We start from the raw sequence: 19,061 nt of genomic DNA, 5'->3' as shown, positions 1-19,061 counted from the left end.
TTAGATACAGTATGCCCCACATATTTAAAGAAAACACTGGACAACAGTGGATTAATTGTTTTAGATGAAGAGTAAGCAATTGTAAGCAAGCTATCGCCACAATATATAGAATATATAAACTTTGTATGTAAGAATGCCATGTAGTGCAATCATAAAGTCTTAAGTACACCCACACAAAAACAAAGCTACATTGATTTTCTATTACCCACATCTTGAAACTTTTTACAAACACATCAAATTCAGGTTGGTGAAGATACTTCTAGGTGCATAACGTCTGTCTGGATCATCGGTTAAGCTCAACAAAAGAAAGTGATTTTGGCTACCTTACAGTTTTTATTTTATATGGCTTCGGCTATAGCCTGACAATTAGAACCACTAACAGATTTACTTTGGACAATCTAATCCCATATGCTATGAATTGGAAGTGTAACACTTATTAATTGGATGATATACTTGGCTGTATCTCATCTGCAGCAGAAATTAAACATAAGCTGCCAGGTTGGGTCCATGGATTCATGCTGTTGGTGCCAAATTTTGACCATACCATCTGCGTTGCGTGCCTTAGCAGAAATTAAGATTCATGAGGCCCAGCTATGTTTTTCACCTCTTTAACTGTCCAGCTTTGGTAAACATGAGCCCTCTGCAGCTTTAGTTTTCTGATCTTGATGGAAAGAAGGAGGAATTCTGCTATTGTAGCCCATCCTCTTAATGGTTTAAAGTGCAGAACAGTCCTCTATGTTATTGTAGACTTTCTTTAAGTAGCCTTTCTTTCAGTTCTAGCCAGATTGGACGTTCTCTGTGCTTCTAAAAGTGAAGACAAAACCATTAAGGTGCATACAAGACTCCACTAAGGGATTGTCTTCCCTGCTTTAGCAGCTGTTTGTAGCTTTCATGGAGCAGTGCCCAGCAGTGACTGCTTCTTGCAGGGATGTTTTCTTGGCATCATCCCACTCACCCAACTTTTCCATTTTGAGTGTGAAGTGGTTGGGAGGAAAATCATATCCGTTTCTAGAGAACATGATATATTTCTGTCCCCAAAAAGAGTAGAATGCTCTCTTCAGGTAAAGAGAGAAATCTTGTGGACTTCAAGTAGCTTAGGATATTATTAACAAGGGGTGGAAAAAAAATTGTCTGAATGTGTTAAAAAAAGATTGAGTCAGCAGTGTTATAGATTGTGTGAGAGTCTAGGTTGTAAAGGAGGATCTCATTTTGAAACCTTTTTAGTGATCAGTATATGTTTTCAAATGAAGCTGATGGAAATGTTCTTCTGCAAATTATATCTGAGATTATACAACTAAAGCTATTGATTAAACAGCTGAAGCTTCTCCCATCTTTGGTGCTGTCTACAACAACATAATTAAAGTAATATTATTGCAAATCTCATTTCAAAAGCAACATTTTAATTAAATTCCTCACCCAATAAAGGCCTCCATATTGTTAATGAAAGGAAAGAAGGCAGGCTCACAGATGAGACCAGCATCCTGGCACGTCTTTACACATGATGTTGCTTTAGGACTGAGGACAAGCCTCAGAGCACTGAGAGGGGGCCAAGATGCTGGAGCACTGACATTTGAGGCCCATACCACACCTGTGGAGTTGGGCAAGAGGATGAAAGGGTTTGGTGGATTCCCTGGCCACAGTTTGGACTCATTGGATGATGGAAAGGGGGGACTGATGTGACAGAAATCCTTTGTGTGGAGAAAAAGATTCACAGCAAAAAATAAATACAAAATCAGAATTAATTAGTAATCAGAATGAATTAGTCAAAGGGTTAAGATTTTCAGCTTGTGTGTGTGTCTTTTCATAAACAATAAGCATACCTGATGCTGGATATAAGAATTTAGTCTTTCTAGCATTCCTTCAGATGTGTATTCATAAGCTAAGAAGGGCTCTACCTGAGTACACATACAAAAACATTAATTGTACCATCAATTGTAACTGTCACAATGTCACACTTTATACAGTATTTCACAGACCTTCATTGTGATCATGTACTTAGAGAATAGGATTTAAGATTTCTCAAATAAAAAAGTAACCGCCTTTCTCTGCCATGTGTAATGACTTATTACACACTGTAAACTATAATGCAGGTGCAGTATCGGTTAATTAATTAGAAGGCAGTCTGGGCTGGATTGCCACAGCTACTGTTTTCACAAATATGTCAGAATTTACTTTTTTTTTTCTTTTATGTCAGCACTGCATACGGTATTACCTTGCCTTTGGGCATAAGATGTTTGCTATCCAAAATGAAATGCTGCTCAACCAATGTTTGGTGTTTGGTTGTCTACAACTGCCCTGAAGTTATACATTGGAAAGGAGGATCAATTGATTGCTGCTTGTGGGGAAGATGGATCGAGCATCCGAGAAGTGATTAATGTAAAGCCCATTTTTCCAGCAAGACAATATTTGGATCACAGTCAACTAGTATCAGCATTGGTTGGAAGCCATGTGATCCCAGAGGGACATATAATTTAAGCTGAGCAAAACCAATATTTACTCTGCTTAAAGTTCAATGTCCCATAGTGGAGATTCTAAGAGTCTCTGGTGAGCCAGGATTGTGCCTCATTGGATTTACCATACGCAAATCTAGTGTTCCTGTTTGCTAAAATAGTACTTAATAAACAGTACAACTCTGAGTTAGATTCATTAGCAATTCACAAAACAAAAAATAGCAATATATTAAAAATATATAAATAAACAAGTACCCTGCATTAATGCATCACTTCTGGTTTATTTAGTATATTTAAAAAAAATCTATCAACCACAAAGAAGGAAAGATCACAAACTGAGCAGCTATATGCTAAAATTGGGTGACCTTTTTTACCACAATTATTTTTGATAAAACTATGTAAAAAATGACTATCCAACTATGTAATAAAACTGAAACTAAATGTGTAGCATGTGTACTATATATTCCTTTTAATTTGTTTTATTCTGTATTTGTCTGTTTTTAATAGAAAGTGATATTTAAAAAGAAGTTAATAGACTTATAGGGGCTAGTTTGTGGGCGAGACTAAACACTCCAGTTTGTAATTTTATGAGTACTTTGAAGATTTATAAAGGTTCATTGTGTTAAATAACCCTTTCTACAATGACCTTAAATTGCATGTGTTTATATAACAATTTGGTTAATGTGACTAAGTTAAACAGAATCATTTTTTCTTAGTAGTAAGTAAATTCAAGCTTACCTTAGTGTTTAGGATTTCCTTAATGGTTGCTTCAACTTCCTCTGAGTTGTTATAGTCCACAGTAATGACGTGTGGTCTGCCAATGTACTGCTCAGTATACGGGTGTTGAGAAGAGACCTGATTAAAAAAAGGGAGAAAACACATCAATTGCATATAATTATCAATACATAAATATACATGGTAGTATAATAATGATTACCATAACTACATACTAATGGGTCTCTGCAGATATAGTCTAATACACAGGATCAAATTACTACTTTTCTAAAACTTTTTAATGCTTCAAATGCAATTGCAATGATGTTTGGTGCATTGGTGCATAATTAAATTTTCAGTTGGGTGTATAGGAAGCAAAAACTTCCATTTACAACCATTGAAACCAACATTCATAATCACTGTACTCTATAAACTTTATGTAAAATCATAATATTGGAAAAAAAAGTTCATGAATTTGCAGTCTTTACGGTTGCTAGGGGATATTTACACCTTGTGTGAACTTGAGGGATGTTGAAAAATGTTACTGAATAATATTGGTGTAATATGAGCTTGAAAGGATTGATTGCCATTGGAAAGTATCACAGGCAAAAAACACTGTCACAGTTGTTAACAGGGCATGTATTATGAGCAGCTGTAACTCAGTGTTGAAGGTGTTAGACTATTGATGGCTCTGAGTTCAATTCAGCATGATCAAGCTATCACTGATGGGGCTGTAAACCAAAACTGTTTAGATGTTGTAGGAATTAGATAAATGGTACATTCTTAAATTTTTTGTAATACACTCTGCTGAATACTGTTAACATAAAAAAAAACTTGATTTTATCTGCATACCATAGTGTAGTAAGATGCTCAAACCTAATCTGACAGAAAGTGTGCTTTAGTTATGCATAACAACACATGTAGTTCAGGCTGTAACATACATGCTAGGTCAGAGGTATCCAATCTTATCTAGAATATTTATTAAAAGTTAAGATTAACTAATTAAAAAGGTGGAATCAGTTGTGGCTTCTGCCTAATTGGAATGAGGATTTTAACCCATACTGACCCTGTTTCATTAAGATTGGTAGATACAGCAATATTTCAACACAGTTGAATCTAATGATTCCAACTATCTAGGAAAAGGAGTCAGTGTTGACTTGTACGTTTTTTGTTTGAGGACCACAAAGGACTCTTGGATGCTGTTTGTAACAGTTTACAGAAAAAAGGTTTTCCCGCTTGGGTGTCAATGCAGAAAAGAGTTCTGATTCTTGTCTTCTTTGCTGGTAGGGCAAGCATTATTTGTAGCCTTAAAAGCTTATGGTAGAAGGCATATATACTATATACTGTATATTATATACATATACACACACATTTTCTCCTTGAAGTATCAAGAACACAAGTTATGGTGAATCTGAATGAACTCAGCTGACTTTTGCTTAATAGTCAGGACACACCTCTCTGGACATGGGTTTCCCTCTGAAGAATTCGTTGTTGAAAGAGCTACGGGGTGGATGGAATTTGGGCTGAAGGAAAATGCAGCCATTGGCTATGGCCTCCAGAGGAGCGGGACCTTCATAAGGAAATCCAAATCCTACAAAAAGCTGAAAAAAGAAAGATAGTATTGAACTTATTTTCAAGATTGTGTATTTATATACTTGTCAAATGTTTGTGTGAAGAATTGTATTTACATGTCTAAGCTGTTTTTTTCCCCCATGTTCATATCCTTTTTAAGTCATGTTTTCTTATTATGGAACTACTTGCTCTATATGAACTGTACAACTAATACAAACTCTGTTATATGTTTGCATCTTATTAGTAGTGTCTGTAAGAATGGCAGTTCTTAGCTTTACTGTCAATAAATAATTTAAAAAGCACAAAACAATGACAATACCTTGGCTCTCCTTAGAAGCTGCTGAAGCTCATGTTGAGGCAATAAACCATGGTTTCTGACAAAGGCCGGAATTTCTGGAGGTCGCTGGGCTTCATAATAAACTGTTCCATGAATGGCCATGTAGCGGTGCAGGATGGTGAGAAACTTGTCTTTCCCCTGCAGGAGAAAATGGCAGATTCAAACTGAGTCACAAGTACAGCTTTTAAATCGCTGGGTGGAAAACATAATTAAAATAATACATTCCAGTTTGTAGGACATAAATAAATGCTGTCCAAAACAATCCTGGTACCTGAGCTAAAAATGTAAATGAAAATAAAATGTATTTATTTATTTAAATATTTATTATTCAATGTACACTGATCAGGCATAACATTATGACCAGCTGCCTAATATTGTGTTGGTCCCCTTTTGCTGTTGAAACAGTCCATCAAGAGCATTAACTTCTTCATAATTTGAACTAGAGTAGCTTGTCTGTTGGATCAGCCTTCACACCATACGTGCATCGCTGGTTCACCACTGTTCCTTCCTTGGACCACTTTTGATAATACTGACCACTGCAGTTCCGGGAACATCCCACAAGAGCTGCAGTTTTGAAGATGCTCTGACCCAGTTGTCTAGACATCACAATTTTGCGCTTGGCAAATTAGCTCAAATCCTTACGCTTGCTCATTTTTTCTGCGTCTAACATGTCAACATTGAGGACAAAATATTCACTTTTTTATTCATAATGTTATAAGGTGATAATGTTAAGCATGGAAAAATTGCATCCAACAATTCAGAATGGAAACAAGGCTAAGTGACTAAACAATGAACGAAAACATAAGTGGGGTGCAAAAAAATGCAGCAGGTACTCTGGACTGAAGAGTCATACTGTAATTTAAAATATTTGGATGTAGCAGAAGGCAAGTTATTTGCCAAAGGGCCAGAAAGTGGCACAATAATGAGTTTCTGCAGGCAACAGTGAAACATGAAGCATCCTTGTTCCTTCCTTATACAGTGGAACCTCGGGTTACGAATTTAATTCGTTCTGGTACTTTATTCGTAACCTGAAAAGTTTGTATCCCGATACAAATTTCCCCATAATAATGAACAGAAACTTCGGTAATTCGTTCTGGACAACCAAAAATATTACTTAAATAAAAATAAAGCCAATATTCACTAATATTATTTACTTTTAACATGTTATATTAAAATCATACCACATACAAACATACAAAAGAGGAAAACATCTTTACCGGGTACTTTCCCTTTGAGAAGATTTGCTGCAGGAGACGACGTTCGTAGAAGGGGGAGGAGGGAGAGTTATTGTTTGGAAGGAGAATCTTATTATATTATATTATTTATTATATTATTATATTATTATATTATATTATTATATATTATATTATAGAATATTAAAGACAGTGTTATTAACACGAACGCTGAGACAATTGTTGCATTAGAGGGAAAATGAGAGCTGTTTCTTTAAGGCTACTATCAGTTGGTATTGAAGTCCAGAGTGAAATTCATTATGGGAATTGTACTTCGGAAAAGACTGTAACCCTGCTAATCTATCTTCATAAAAACAAATAAAGTGGTTATGCATCGGCTAATGTTGTCCATCTCATCATTTCACGAGCATCAACTAACGAGGTTGTTACGCTGCCGCCGGGAAAAGTTCAAGCGGATAAGTAACACGATGCTCTCGCTAGGGACACAGGACGCTAACTGATGTGACGAGCTGCGTGGATAGAGCAAAAATAACCAACTTGCCTGCGATTTTTTGGTGAGCGACGTTCGTATCCCGATATTTTGTTCGTAACCAGGGGCAAAAATTTTGATGAACTGCGATTCGTAACCTGAATTATACGTATGCCGGGGCGTTCGTAACCCGAGGTTCCACTGTATTTGGACATTTGGTCAGGAATAATGGTGTCCTCAGTGCTAAAAGACAAAAAAACAAGCAAGAAACGTATCCATCATGCAATACCATCATTGGCCCCAAACTAATTGGCTTCTGCAGCAGGACAACAACCCCAAACATACAGACAATCTCATTAAGAACTATCTTCAGCATAGAGAAGAACAAGAAGTGATGGCTTTGGCCACCACAGAGCCCTGATGTTAACATCATCACAGCTGTCTGGGATTACCTGAAGAGACAGAGGTATTTGAGGCAGCATACAGCAACAGAACATCTGTGGTAAGTTCTCCAAGATGTTTGGAACAACCTACATGGCAAGGTTCATTCAAAAACTGTGTGCAAGTGTAGGTGGTCACACCAAATATTGATTTGATTTGGATTTATTTTCTGTTTATTCATTTTTCTTCTTTCAGCTGCTCCCGTTAGAGGTCGCTACAGAGGATCATCCGTCTCCATACCATCCTGTCCTCTACATCTGCCTCTTTCAAACCAACTACCTGCATGTTGTTTAAAGTACCAACCATAACCTCCACTATCCCACACTTCTACTTTCCCTGGTGTCTCTGTAGACTTCTTCCCCCTCTCCTTCTCCTCCTTTGGCCAACAGTAGCCCAATTTTCACCGGTAACCTGTTGGCTAACAATACCTGTAGCGGTTGTTGGTAACCCAGGCCTCGACGATTCCGGTATAAAATTCAGGTTTGTGATGTGCTTGTTTGATTTGGCACATGTTTTAAGCTGGATGGCTGTCCTAATGCAACCCTTCCCATTTGTCCGGACTTGGGACCGGCACTAAGAGTGCAACCCTAATGTTCTGCCATTCCTCTTTGCAAATTCTCTCAAGCTGGGTCAGGTTGGATGGAGCCTGTCTGTGTACAGCCACTTTCAGGTCTCTCCAGAGATGTTCAGTAGGTTTCAAGTAAGGGCTCTGGCTGGGCCACTCTGGGACATTCACAAAGATGTTCCTAAGCCACTTCTCAGTTGTCTTTGCTGTGTGCTTAGGGACGTTGTGATGTTGAAAAAAATGAACATGAAGTCCTGAGCACTGTGGATCAGGTTTTTTTGAGAATATCTCTGTACTTTGCTTCATTCAGCTTTCCCTTAACCCTGACCAGTTGCCTAGTCCCTGCTGCTGACAAACACCCCAAAGCATGATGCTGCCAGTAGCATGCATTAATTTTAGGAAGGTTTTAGGCAGGTGATGAGCAGTACCTGATTTCCTAAAGACATAGCATTTAGAAATGAGGCCACGCAGTTTAATCTTGGTTTCATCAGACCAAAGAAACTTTGGTTTCTAAGAGTCTGAGAGCCTGTTGACAAACAAGCAGGCTTCTATGGGTTTTGCACTGAGGAAAGGCTACTGTCTAGCTACTCTGCAATAAAGTTCGTGGGATGGCTGCATTGATGATTTTCCTTCTGGATTTTTGTCCCATCTCCACACAGGCTCTCTGGAGCTCAGTCAGAGAGAGCATTGGGTTCTTAGTCACATCCCTTACTAAGGACCTTTTCTCCCAATTGCTCAGTTTGGCCAGGTGACCAGCTCTTGGAAAAATCTTGGAAAATATTGAGACTTATGGAGGCCACTGTGCTTTTGGGAATATTCACTGCATAAGCAATTTTTAAGCCTTGCACAGATATGTGCCATCCAACAATCCTGTCTCTGAGCTCTGCAGGCAGTTCCTTTGACCTCAAGGTTTGGTGTTCCCTCTGATATACATTGTCATCTATGAGGCCTTCTATAAAGAGGTATGTGCCTTTCCAAATCATGTCCAAACAATATACTTTTCCACAGGTGAACTATAATCCAAGTGGAGAAACATCTTGGGAATTATTGAGAGAAATGGTTGGTGACTGAGCTCATTTTTGAGCTTTGTGCAAAGGTTCAGTTTTTGTAATAATAATAAAAAAAATTACAGACATCTAAACTTCTGTTTATTTCAGCGGTATGATATTTATGCACATTGGGCAATAATATAAAAATATTGCTTTCATTTAAAAATTTATTAAATATCTCACTGACCTCACACTGTGAATCATCAGCAAGAGCAGATGGAAATATAACAGAAAACAGAAACAGAAAGATAAAGGGATTAATTACAATCTCATCATGTCGAATGACACTGTACATTTTAAATGTATTAAGTTACAGAATGACCTACAGGGCATTGTTCCTGTGAGGGCATTTGTGTGCAAAGATTGTATGCTATGTAATTTAAATAGCTGAGTGTATTTAAATGCTGTCAGAATAAAATCAGTTACCCATCTCTAGAAGTCTGACAGCCAAAGCATGTGTTCTATGAGATGCTTGTCAGTCTTTTTTGGTATGAACAGAAGGAAGAAACTTCTTCCAGTGATGTTTACCTAACTTTTCATTCTCTTTCTGTCTCTGTCTCTCACTTTGCAATCTTTGCGCTTCAACACAACTTAATTAGTGTCACAGTGCTAACTGTACGCTGTCTAAAATGCTACCGCAGCACAATGCTGTCATTGTGTCTAACAGATTCTGAAAGGCAATTTATCTTGGTGTGTACCCTTGGAAGTGCTGAGCCTACTGTTGCCATAAAATGATACACAAGCCTCAAGTCCTTAGGGATGAGTGGCACATTAGAAGCTAAATCCGGCACCACTTACCAGGTGAAAGCGTTTGACAACTCATCAGAGAGTTATTATCGCGGCAGCCATCGACTCCAGATTTATAACGGTCATAAACAGATGCGACTCGAGAGGATGCCTGTGTCTCTCTAGCTCTATCAATCAGGGTGAAAAGAGCTCATTATGTTCCTATCAGTCATGAAGCTTTACATGACCGAGGTGACACCCGCAGGCCCTTCACAACGTATAAAGCTTCAAGCCGTGTCTTGAAATGAGTGTCCGTGAGAAATGAAAAGGAAGATAATCATAAATCTAGTGCCCCTGAATTTTTCAGTGGTAAAATATTCATGAGAAGTGTGTGTGTGTGTGTGTGTGTGTGTGTTTGTGTGTGTGTGAGTGTGAGTGTGAGTTTACCTTCCACATACTGGCCTCTTTGCCATAGATCACTGCCATATTGTTGACTTTCTCTCTCTGAATGTTAAGCCTCTCGGTGTGGTTTAGTTCTTCAGCAACAAAGCCCATGAAGGAGTTGTCAGGAGTGTGTGCTGTATTGGGAAACATGTCAGATATTGGTTTTTATATTAAAAGGATTTCTATTCAAATTTAGAATGCACACAGAAAACCCTATAATTTATTGGACAATTACAAAAAGAGTCTAATGTTGCACTATGGAAGAGGTTCTTAACTTCTGTTTCTGAGCTGCTCTTATATTTCCTTGTCTCATTACAAGGTCTTATATTACTTTTCTGTTGATTGAGTTCCAAGCAGTGTTTTTACCATGTTTCTGGTTCCAGTTCTGTGTTTCCGATTAATTTAATTTCCTGGATTTTGAACTAGGCCTGTGCCTGGAATATGAATATGCCTTTTGTTAACACTATCTGCCTGTTCCCTGACCCCAGATACAATTTTGGATGATGAGTTTGGACAGTTCTTAATAAAAGCTAATCTCATGCAATTGCATCCAGCCTCTTCACAAAAAGGCAATAATGATGATACTGCTCCACCACCCAACCACAGCGAAGACATTGTTGCTCCACCTCCTGGTGGGAATGTTGTTGCTCCACCTCCTTATTCTGGAAAAGACAATTGGCATCCCTGAGTTTTTGCCACAGTTGGCTGTCTTTTTATCAAAGATCAACAAGGTCGTCTCTCTGCCCATAGACATTACCAGTGTTGTCTTTTTGTCTCCAGGGCTTCACAAAGTTCATTAATCCATAGCTTGGCTATACACTAAGTATGGTACGCTCCTACGGACATGTCATTTTCTCTTCGCCTCCAGCTTAACTGGTTCCATGCTCCCAGATCTGCTGAGTATGTTGCTCTACATCCCAACTCCATCAAAAACAATGTCAATCCCATTCTTACTCAGTTGTCCACGCTCTGAATTATGTGTGTAATCTGTCCAATAAAAAGCACGGCCAGGAAGCTATAAAAAGCACATGGAGTGAAGCCGGCACCAGCTTCTGTAAGAGAGAAGGAAGCACTTCAGGGACGCCGGCAGTGTGGCACAGAGAGGGTCAGCGTCTCGTTTCCTCTGGGAAGTAGGGTTACATACATAACCTAGAGATGTTTCCTTTCAGTAACTCAAGCTGTGTCACAATGCATTGGGAACGAGAGTCTAATCACGCCAGACTGACCAGTCCCTGACCAGTGTGTATGACACAGCTAGGTCAAAAGGATGGAGGAGCCAGAAGTGGCACAGAGGTCAAGATTATAAAACGTGACAAAGGTCAACGGGGTGGACCAGCCCGCAGCATTACAGATGTCTTGGAAGGACACTCCAGAGGACCAAGCCTTCGAGGCTGCCACACTCCAGGTTGATTGAGCTCTGTACCTGAATTGAGTGGAGAGACCAGGGGACTCAAGAAGATGCGATAGCATAAATGATCCATCTGCTCAAGGGCACCTTGGGGATATACCCTCTTCTCTCTCTCTCTCTCTCTCTCTCTCTCTCTCTCTCTCTCTCGGTCGAGTTAAACATGCTCCTGAGGCTCCAGTGACCACTGTTCCTGCCCCTCTCCCCTCCGTGGATCTTTACACTTCTGTGCAGCTTGGGACGGTCTCTCATCAACACCTTGGGTGGTTCCATGTAATTTCGGAGTAGAACGGTGCTTTGAGGATGGATTGGACTGTAGTTAATGTCAGTAGTCTGCTACACTGACTCAGGAATACAGTTTGCTTCTGATCATCATCACTGTACCCCGCAACATTGTATATCTGCTTCAAATGGACATTTGGTGCAACCAAGATGAGGATGGGTTCCCTCTTGAGTCTGGTTCCTCTCAAGGTTTCTTCCTTATGCCATCTTGGGGAGTTTTTCCTTGCCACAGTTGCTCATCAGGGACAAACATACTTACAAAGAACATATTTACGTTTAATCACCACATTATCTGTGTAAAGGCCAATAAGAACGCAGTCTTAATTTTGAGGAGCCTCCAAGATTCCTTGGCCAAAGGTTTGAAGGGGGGCTCCAAGAGAGTCTCCAGCACAATGGCCAGGTCCCACCGAAGCACTCTGGGTTGCACCGGGGGGTCTCAGCCTCCGGGTGCCGCGGAGAAAACGCACCACTAAAGGGGCCCAGAGATTGATCTGCCATGGCGGCATGTTACGCCCAAATGGCAGACGCGTAAACTTTCAGGGTGGAAGGAGTCAACCATTGGCAAACTGTCCTTGGAGGAATTTCAGCACTGAACCAACTGGGCAGTGGACTGGATTCAAATGGTGATGCTCACACCACACATTGAACAGGTGCCATCTCACTGCATACGACCCCCTCGTAGAGAGAGCGCTGGAGTGGAGAATAGTCTTTTTCACCTTGGTGGAGAGACCGGAACATCGTAGCTGTGCCCCCTCAGCCTCCATAACCCTGGGCGGGAGTGATATATAGCCCCCCTGCTTGGTAGAGGAGATCCCTCCTCAGAGGAGACAGACTTCATCCTGGCAAACGCTCTCCAGAACTCCTGGAAACAGAGTAATGGGGTGAAAAGGCATACAGGTGTAGCCTCAGCTATGTCTGAGCCATGGCGTCCAGCCCCAGTGGGGCTAAAGGAGTAAGTGAGAACCAGAGGGGACAGTGTGTCATCTCTCGAGATGCGAACAGGTCCACCTGAACTTTGCCAGAACTCTCCTAAATCTGCTCCACCACATGCAATGGAGCTGCCATTCCCTGGGGCTCAAGCTCTGTCTTGACAGCGTGTCTGCTTCATTCAACCAGCCAGGGATGTAAGATGCTCTTAAGAAGAGCCTTACCTGAGCCCACAGGAGGATCTGGCACACCAGCCTCTATAGGGACACGAGCGCAGACTCCCCTGATGGTTGATGTATGAGACCACCAAGGTGTTGTCCAAATAGATCAGCACGTGGTGATCTCTGAGGTCTGGGAGGTAACGCTTCAGTGCTAAAAGCACGGGCAGCATTTATAAGCAATTGATGTGCCAAAGTAGACGGGCCCTTTCCATGAACCTTGGGCGGAGCAGGCACTCATGACCGCCCTGAGACAAGAACCTGGGATCTCTCTAAACATCTAAGGTAAGTAGGCATCGCCACGTGACCTTGATCATACGGAGGGGGTTGCCCTTCTGCAAGAACAAATGGGTCCAAAGCCACCACAGATAAGGTCTCATGTGCAGAAGGCCAAGTGGGATCACAATGGCTGCCATAAGCCTGAGCAGTTTCATGAACTGCTTGACAGTAAGTGGCTGTCCTTTTTCGACCTTCCTGACGGCTGTAAGTATGGACACAATGCAAGCAGAGGAAAGCTGCATGCGCATAGTAGTCGAATCTCCATAAGTCTTCTTCTTTTGCCACAGCAGATAATCCTCCTCCATACCCCCCTGTCCTCTACATCTGCCTCTTTCACCCCAACCACCTGCATGTTTTCTCTCACAACATCCATAAACCTCCTCTTTGGCCTTCCTCTTTTTTTTCCCTTCAGGTGGCTCCATCCTCAGCATTCTCCACAGAGACTCCTTTCTGACCTTGTCCATCAACCTGTCCATCACCACTGCAAACAGGAAAGAGCTCAGAGCCGCAATCCAACCGCCACCTTAAACCAGTCTGTCATTCCTACCTATATCACTGCTGTCACACTGTCCTTATACATGACCTGCACCACCCTCACATACTTCTTTGACACACCTGACTTCCTCATACAATACCACAACTCCTTTCTGGGCACCCTGTCTCATGCAACACACAATGCAACTCCTTCTGACCTTTCTCAAAGCAAATAATGCGTCTGTGGTGCTCTTCCTCGGCATAAAACCATACTGCTGCACACATCTGGTCACCTTTTCCCTCAGCCTGGCTTCCACTACTCTTTCCCATAACTTCATGGTGTGACTTTCTTTCTTTCGGCTTTTCCCATTAGGGGTCGACACATTGGATCATCCGCATGTTTGATTTGTTTTTACGCTGGATGCCCTTCCTAACACAACCCTCCCCATTTATCCCGGGCTTGGGACTGGCACTAAGGCTTGTGCAACCCTAATGGCTGGAGTTGGTTCCCTGACCGGGGATCGAACCCGGGGCGCAGCGTTGAAAGCGCCGCATCCTAACCACTAGACCACCAGAGAACCTGATCAACTTTATTCCCCTGTAGTTATTGCAGGTCTGCAAATCTCCCTTATTCTTAAAGATCAGTACCAGGACACTTCTTCTTTATTCCTCAGGCATTCCTCTCACCTTCCAAAATCCTGTTAAACATTCTTGTTAAGAACTTCACTGCCATCTCTCCTAAACACCTCCATGCTTCTACTGGTATGTCATCGGGTCCTACCGACTTTCCACTTTTCATCCTCTTAATCGCTGCTCTCACTTCCTCCTTACTAATCCTATCCACTTTCTGCTTCACATTGTTTTTCTTCATTTATCAGCTGCTCAAAATATTCGCTCCATCTTCTCAACCTACTTTCCTCACTAGTCAACACATTTCCATCTGCATCCTTTATTGCTCTAACTTGCAGCACATCCTTCACAGCTTGGTCCCTCTGCCTGGCCAATTGGTACAAATCATTCACTCTTTCCATCCACACCATGGTAGATCATTTTAAACCCAACTCCAATGTTGCTGGCCTTACTCCCTTTCCACTTGGTCTCCTGAACATACAACATACTTCCTTTCTCCTCTCCATCATATCAGCTACTGCTCTCCATTCACCAGTCATAGTACCAACATTTTTAGTACCAACCCTAACCTCCACTCTCCTACACTTCTCCTTTTTTTGCTGTCTCTGTAGATGTCTTCCTCCTCTCCTTCTCCTTCTTCAGCCAACAGTAGCCTAATTTCCACAGGTACTCTGTTGGCTAAAAATACCTGTGGCGGTCGTTGGTAACCCTTGACCGATCCGGTATGAAATTCTGATTCCTGATCCGCATATTTGATTTGGCACATTTGCCCTTCCTAACACAACCCTCTCTATTTATCTGGGCTTGGGACCAGCACTAAGAGTGCACTGGCTTGTGCAACCCTAATGGATGTTTTCTGAGATAATGATGCCGAGATAAGTGGTTCTGTGTAATGGAGAAAGCACACTTTTCCCAGCATTTAGCCAAAACCTCAGCGCCTTCATGTGAGCAAGAATGACATCTCTATTCTGGACCGCTAACTGCTCTGATCGAGCTAATATCAACCATTCGTTAATATAATTAAGGATGCGGATTCCCTGAATCCTCAGGAGAACCAGAGCTGCACCCACACACTTCATGGTGGATCAGGTTGATTCAAATGGAAGAACTTGTTACTGGTAAGCTTCGGCCCCCAAAGCGAACCTCAGGAACTTTACTTCATGAAGGTCCTTTTCTGTGCTGGGTTGATCTTGAGAGTGGCGTGGGAGGTACCACCAAAACTCCGCTGCTTGTTTCTTGCCCTCCTGAAACCTTTCGACCACTGCATTAACGGAATTGCCGAAAAGGCTAGTGGGCTTAAGGGGAGGCGTCCAACAGTATGGTCCTTTCTCTGTCGGACATGTCAGACAGTTTCAGCCATAGCTGTCTTTCGGTGGACACTCAGGTGGCCATAGACCACCCAACAGCCTCAGCAGTCTTTTGGTGAGTCTAAAAAAAAAAACAGGTCTGCCGTACGGTGGAACTCTTTAACCTATTCGCCTGAGGCACCTCCCACATCCAGCTCTCGCAGCAGGTCTGCCTGATTTCCCAGGGAGAGATAGCTTGCCAGCGTCTCTTCAACCTGTGGCTCCATAACCCTGTTCTTTCAGCCCTATGACGTATAAGTATAACGCCGCTTGGGGCTATAGGGGCGGGCCAAAAAAGGTTTTGCCCAGGACCTGGACACCACAGTGTGCGGGTCAGGAAAGAATGGAAGACCCTGACGTGCGATGCCAAAAAAGCGCTTGTCCAGCTTACTAGCTTACTTAAACCAGAAACAATCTGTGTGTACCCTTCATTATATTTTTCAGAAAAACAACAGACAAACAATTGCCAAAAATACAAAGAGAGCGCTTCAAGAACAAACAGAAGCTGACACTGGCTTTACTCCATGTGCTTTTTAAAGCTTCTTGGTCGTGACGCCGCTCCTCCCATTGGGCAGATTACACACATGATTCAGAGCGTAAACAATGCGGAAGTGTTCCCAAAGCCTTGTGACACAGCTCCAGCTCCTGAAAGGGAATGTGTCTTTCGCTTCAGTGCCTGACTGGCAAAAATGTCAAAACTTGTCTTTTGTTTTGGTTATAATCCTGCTTTTCCTGTCAATTAAGTTTCAAGCTTTGTTATTTCCACATTTCTGGTTCTAGTTCTCTGTTTATAATTCTTCCAGATTGATCGATGCATGTGCTATGTACCCTCTGTTTACACTGTCTTTCTGGTCTCTGACCCTGTGATGAATTTTGAAAATTTTATTTTGCTTGTTCTCAATAAAAGCCATGCTGATCTCACATGATTGCATCCCACTCCTTCAACTCTACATCACAATTTAAAGACAAAATATATTCAACATATGCAAACTAACCCAGAAAAACTAACTATAACATTAAATCAAAGAGTACACAATTTATTAAGAAAACCATAATGAAAAAATATTAAACAGTCACCCATTTAGTATGTAAATGTTATTTTCATCTATATACTGAAATCTCGCTCCTATTGGACCATGGAGCATATTATGAAACAATACAGAGAAGGCTGTTACAGCTGTTGGCAGTACTGTAAGGCAGGGTACAAAACAATAATGCTTTTAATGCAGCACAAGTAACTACACAGAACAACACAAGCAACATTAAATTCATTTGCAGAGCATAATTCTGTAAAGCTGAACAGAATGACAAAGCAAACTGCACTGTTTTTTCTTTCCAAAGCAAGATGTCTAAGATTTATTCATTTAATATTTAAATCACTGAACTACTGACTAAATCACTGGTTTAGACACAAGCAAAATACAGACAAGCATGCTGTGACCACAAACACCTGCTTGGCTTCTCAGATAATTATATTCCACTGAACTGCCAGCACACACCTTGGGCATCTCTTAGTAGCAGCTGCAGCTCAGTGAGGTAGAAATTCAGACACCCAACAATAACAGAAAACTGTCTGGCTCAGTTAAATGTAAATATTAAATATTAAATAATATATATATATATATATATATATATATATATATATATATATATATATATATATATATATATATATATAAATAAAATATAGCTACTTACGGAACATGGTCATGTACTGTCTGCAATTAAGGTTCCAGTAGCCCCAGTTGGTTCTGTAGCCATGCAGGGTGGCATACTCCTCATGATTATATGCTGGCTCGGTACCAAATGAGTCAATCACCCGGATATGACATCTATCAGACACAATGATATGGATGCTGAGACTAATTTAAATGTTCAGAATTGGAACTTAATACTGATATAAAGTAGAATATTTCACACATATATGAAGATACCATGGTAACAAAAGAACCTCAGTGAAAAGAAATGAAAGTAAAAAAGCAGAAAATGTTTTTTTTTATGAATTTAATAGGTGAACAATGTTCTGAAAGTCCAGTTCAGAAATTTGCAGCAATTTGTACCCTTCTACTGACTGCAAAATCCAACTGAGGAACGAGTCACTCAGGACAGAAAAAAATTTCAGACCACCCAATCAATTACTTGAGTGTGGCAAGTTCAGATCAAAAGTTCAAACCGAAGAAACAGTCATCTTTCACACCTCCCTAAATGCTCAATGTGGCCTTGACTATCCAGTTTTGCTAAATATTTTTAACGCTATAATCAAAATTAAAGTTGCGGAATATGAAGTGGTCAAAGATCATTATATGTCTGACAAAAGAGTCAAAGCCTTAAAGACACATTGAGTGTTATAAATGAGTGCAAGATGATATGTCACTTTACTGTTAATTTTTCTATAGTAAACTGTAAACTATATAATAGTTTACTCCAATCTACGTTGATAAATAATAAATAATTACTATTAAATCTATTTTTTTTGTGGAATTTTTTTTCACATCACAAAAAGCAAGCAAAATTATTATTTTTTGGTTGTAATATAATCAATATAAGAAGCAAGGACATTTCAAATTACAATTAAATTACTTTAGTGAAAACAGTAATAATAACCTCTACTCCTCTGAGAAGATTTTAGAGTGTGCTTATGGAGATATTGCTCATTCAGCTATAAGGCCATAAGTAACGGCTGGTACGAATGTTTGGTGAGGAGGCCTGGGGTGCAGTCAGTGTTCCAAATTATCCGAAAGGTGTCCAGTAGGGATTAAGTCATAGCTCTATAGCAGACCACTCAATATCTTTCACTCCAACCCATGTATACCATTGTCAGGCGCTAAGAACGTTCTGAGATCGAGTGAATTCAAAAAGGGCTTTTCTTTAATAACAAAAGCAAAAGGGGCAAGGCAGAAAACACAGAAGACACACACTGCAGCTAGTAAGCTGGAAAACAACTACAACTGAGTAGTTTGGGCAGTCCGGTATGTTCATAAGCCTAAGCTGTAGAACGGACGGTGGGAATGTGGATAAGCAGGGTCTTTATGGTGTGGTGACTGATATGGACCAGGTGTGGAGGATTAGTAAGTTGGTGAGCTGCTTGGAGTGATTGGAGGGGTTGGTGTGGGTGTGGCTGCTGGATCCCTGACAACCATGTGTTTATAGAGCATATTTTGTGCAAAGAGGCATTGTCATACATCCTTTAAAATTTCTTCTAACTTGTGATAACAGTTTTTGTTAACATTTTTAAGGGGCTGTTTGGTTGTATTTTCTACAAGTATCATAAATTAAATATTGTCAAAATATGGCTTAGGCTCACTGTACCAAAGCAAAACAATGAAATTTAACATAAAGCTTTAGCCAATCTGAAATGGAGACATGATTCACAATAAAAGAGTAAATTAGCCTGAATCTTACAACTAAATGGATTTAATACACATGACAAATCAGGGGCTTTTCTTGTACTTTATCTCCCAGAGATATTTTATAATTATTTTGCAATTACATTATCTACAAGACAGCCACTAATAGAGCTACCAAGAATTATGACTGCAG

The 19,061-nt window shown here is 40.6% G+C and overlaps 1 protein-coding gene and 1 non-coding gene across 3 annotated transcripts in view; both read right to left on the bottom strand.

The window, feature by feature from the left end:
• LOC124396311 (alpha-1,6-mannosylglycoprotein 6-beta-N-acetylglucosaminyltransferase B-like) overlaps window positions 1–19,061 on the bottom strand; it is a 116,391-nt gene that overhangs the window by 1,599 nt on the left and 95,731 nt on the right. The window contains exons 10-17 of one of the 2 annotated variants that reach the window (XM_046865394.1): window positions 17,220–17,353; window positions 9,964–10,094; window positions 8,978–8,983; window positions 5,056–5,211; window positions 4,619–4,765; window positions 3,189–3,305; window positions 1,821–1,895; window positions 1,417–1,688 (exon numbers count right to left, since the gene is read on the bottom strand). In XM_046865394.1, coding sequence (XP_046721350.1) covers window positions 1,417–1,688; window positions 1,821–1,895; window positions 3,189–3,305; window positions 4,619–4,765; window positions 5,056–5,211; window positions 8,978–8,983; window positions 9,964–10,094; window positions 17,220–17,353 — 1,038 coding nt within the window. The remainder of the gene's footprint in view (window positions 1–1,416; window positions 1,689–1,820; window positions 1,896–3,188; window positions 3,306–4,618; window positions 4,766–5,055; window positions 5,212–8,977; window positions 8,984–9,963; window positions 10,095–17,219; window positions 17,354–19,061) is intronic. The other variant, XM_046865395.1, reaches the window with a different exon arrangement.
• trnae-uuc lies at window positions 14,052–14,123 on the bottom strand. Its single transcript has one exon. It is a non-coding gene; the product is annotated as a tRNA-Glu (tRNA).

This window comes from Silurus meridionalis, chromosome 14, assembly GCF_014805685.1.
Source record: "Silurus meridionalis isolate SWU-2019-XX chromosome 14, ASM1480568v1, whole genome shotgun sequence".
NCBI classification, from domain to species: Eukaryota; Metazoa; Chordata; class Actinopteri; order Siluriformes; family Siluridae; genus Silurus; species Silurus meridionalis.
This window is presented reverse-complemented; position numbering and strand designations above follow the sequence as displayed.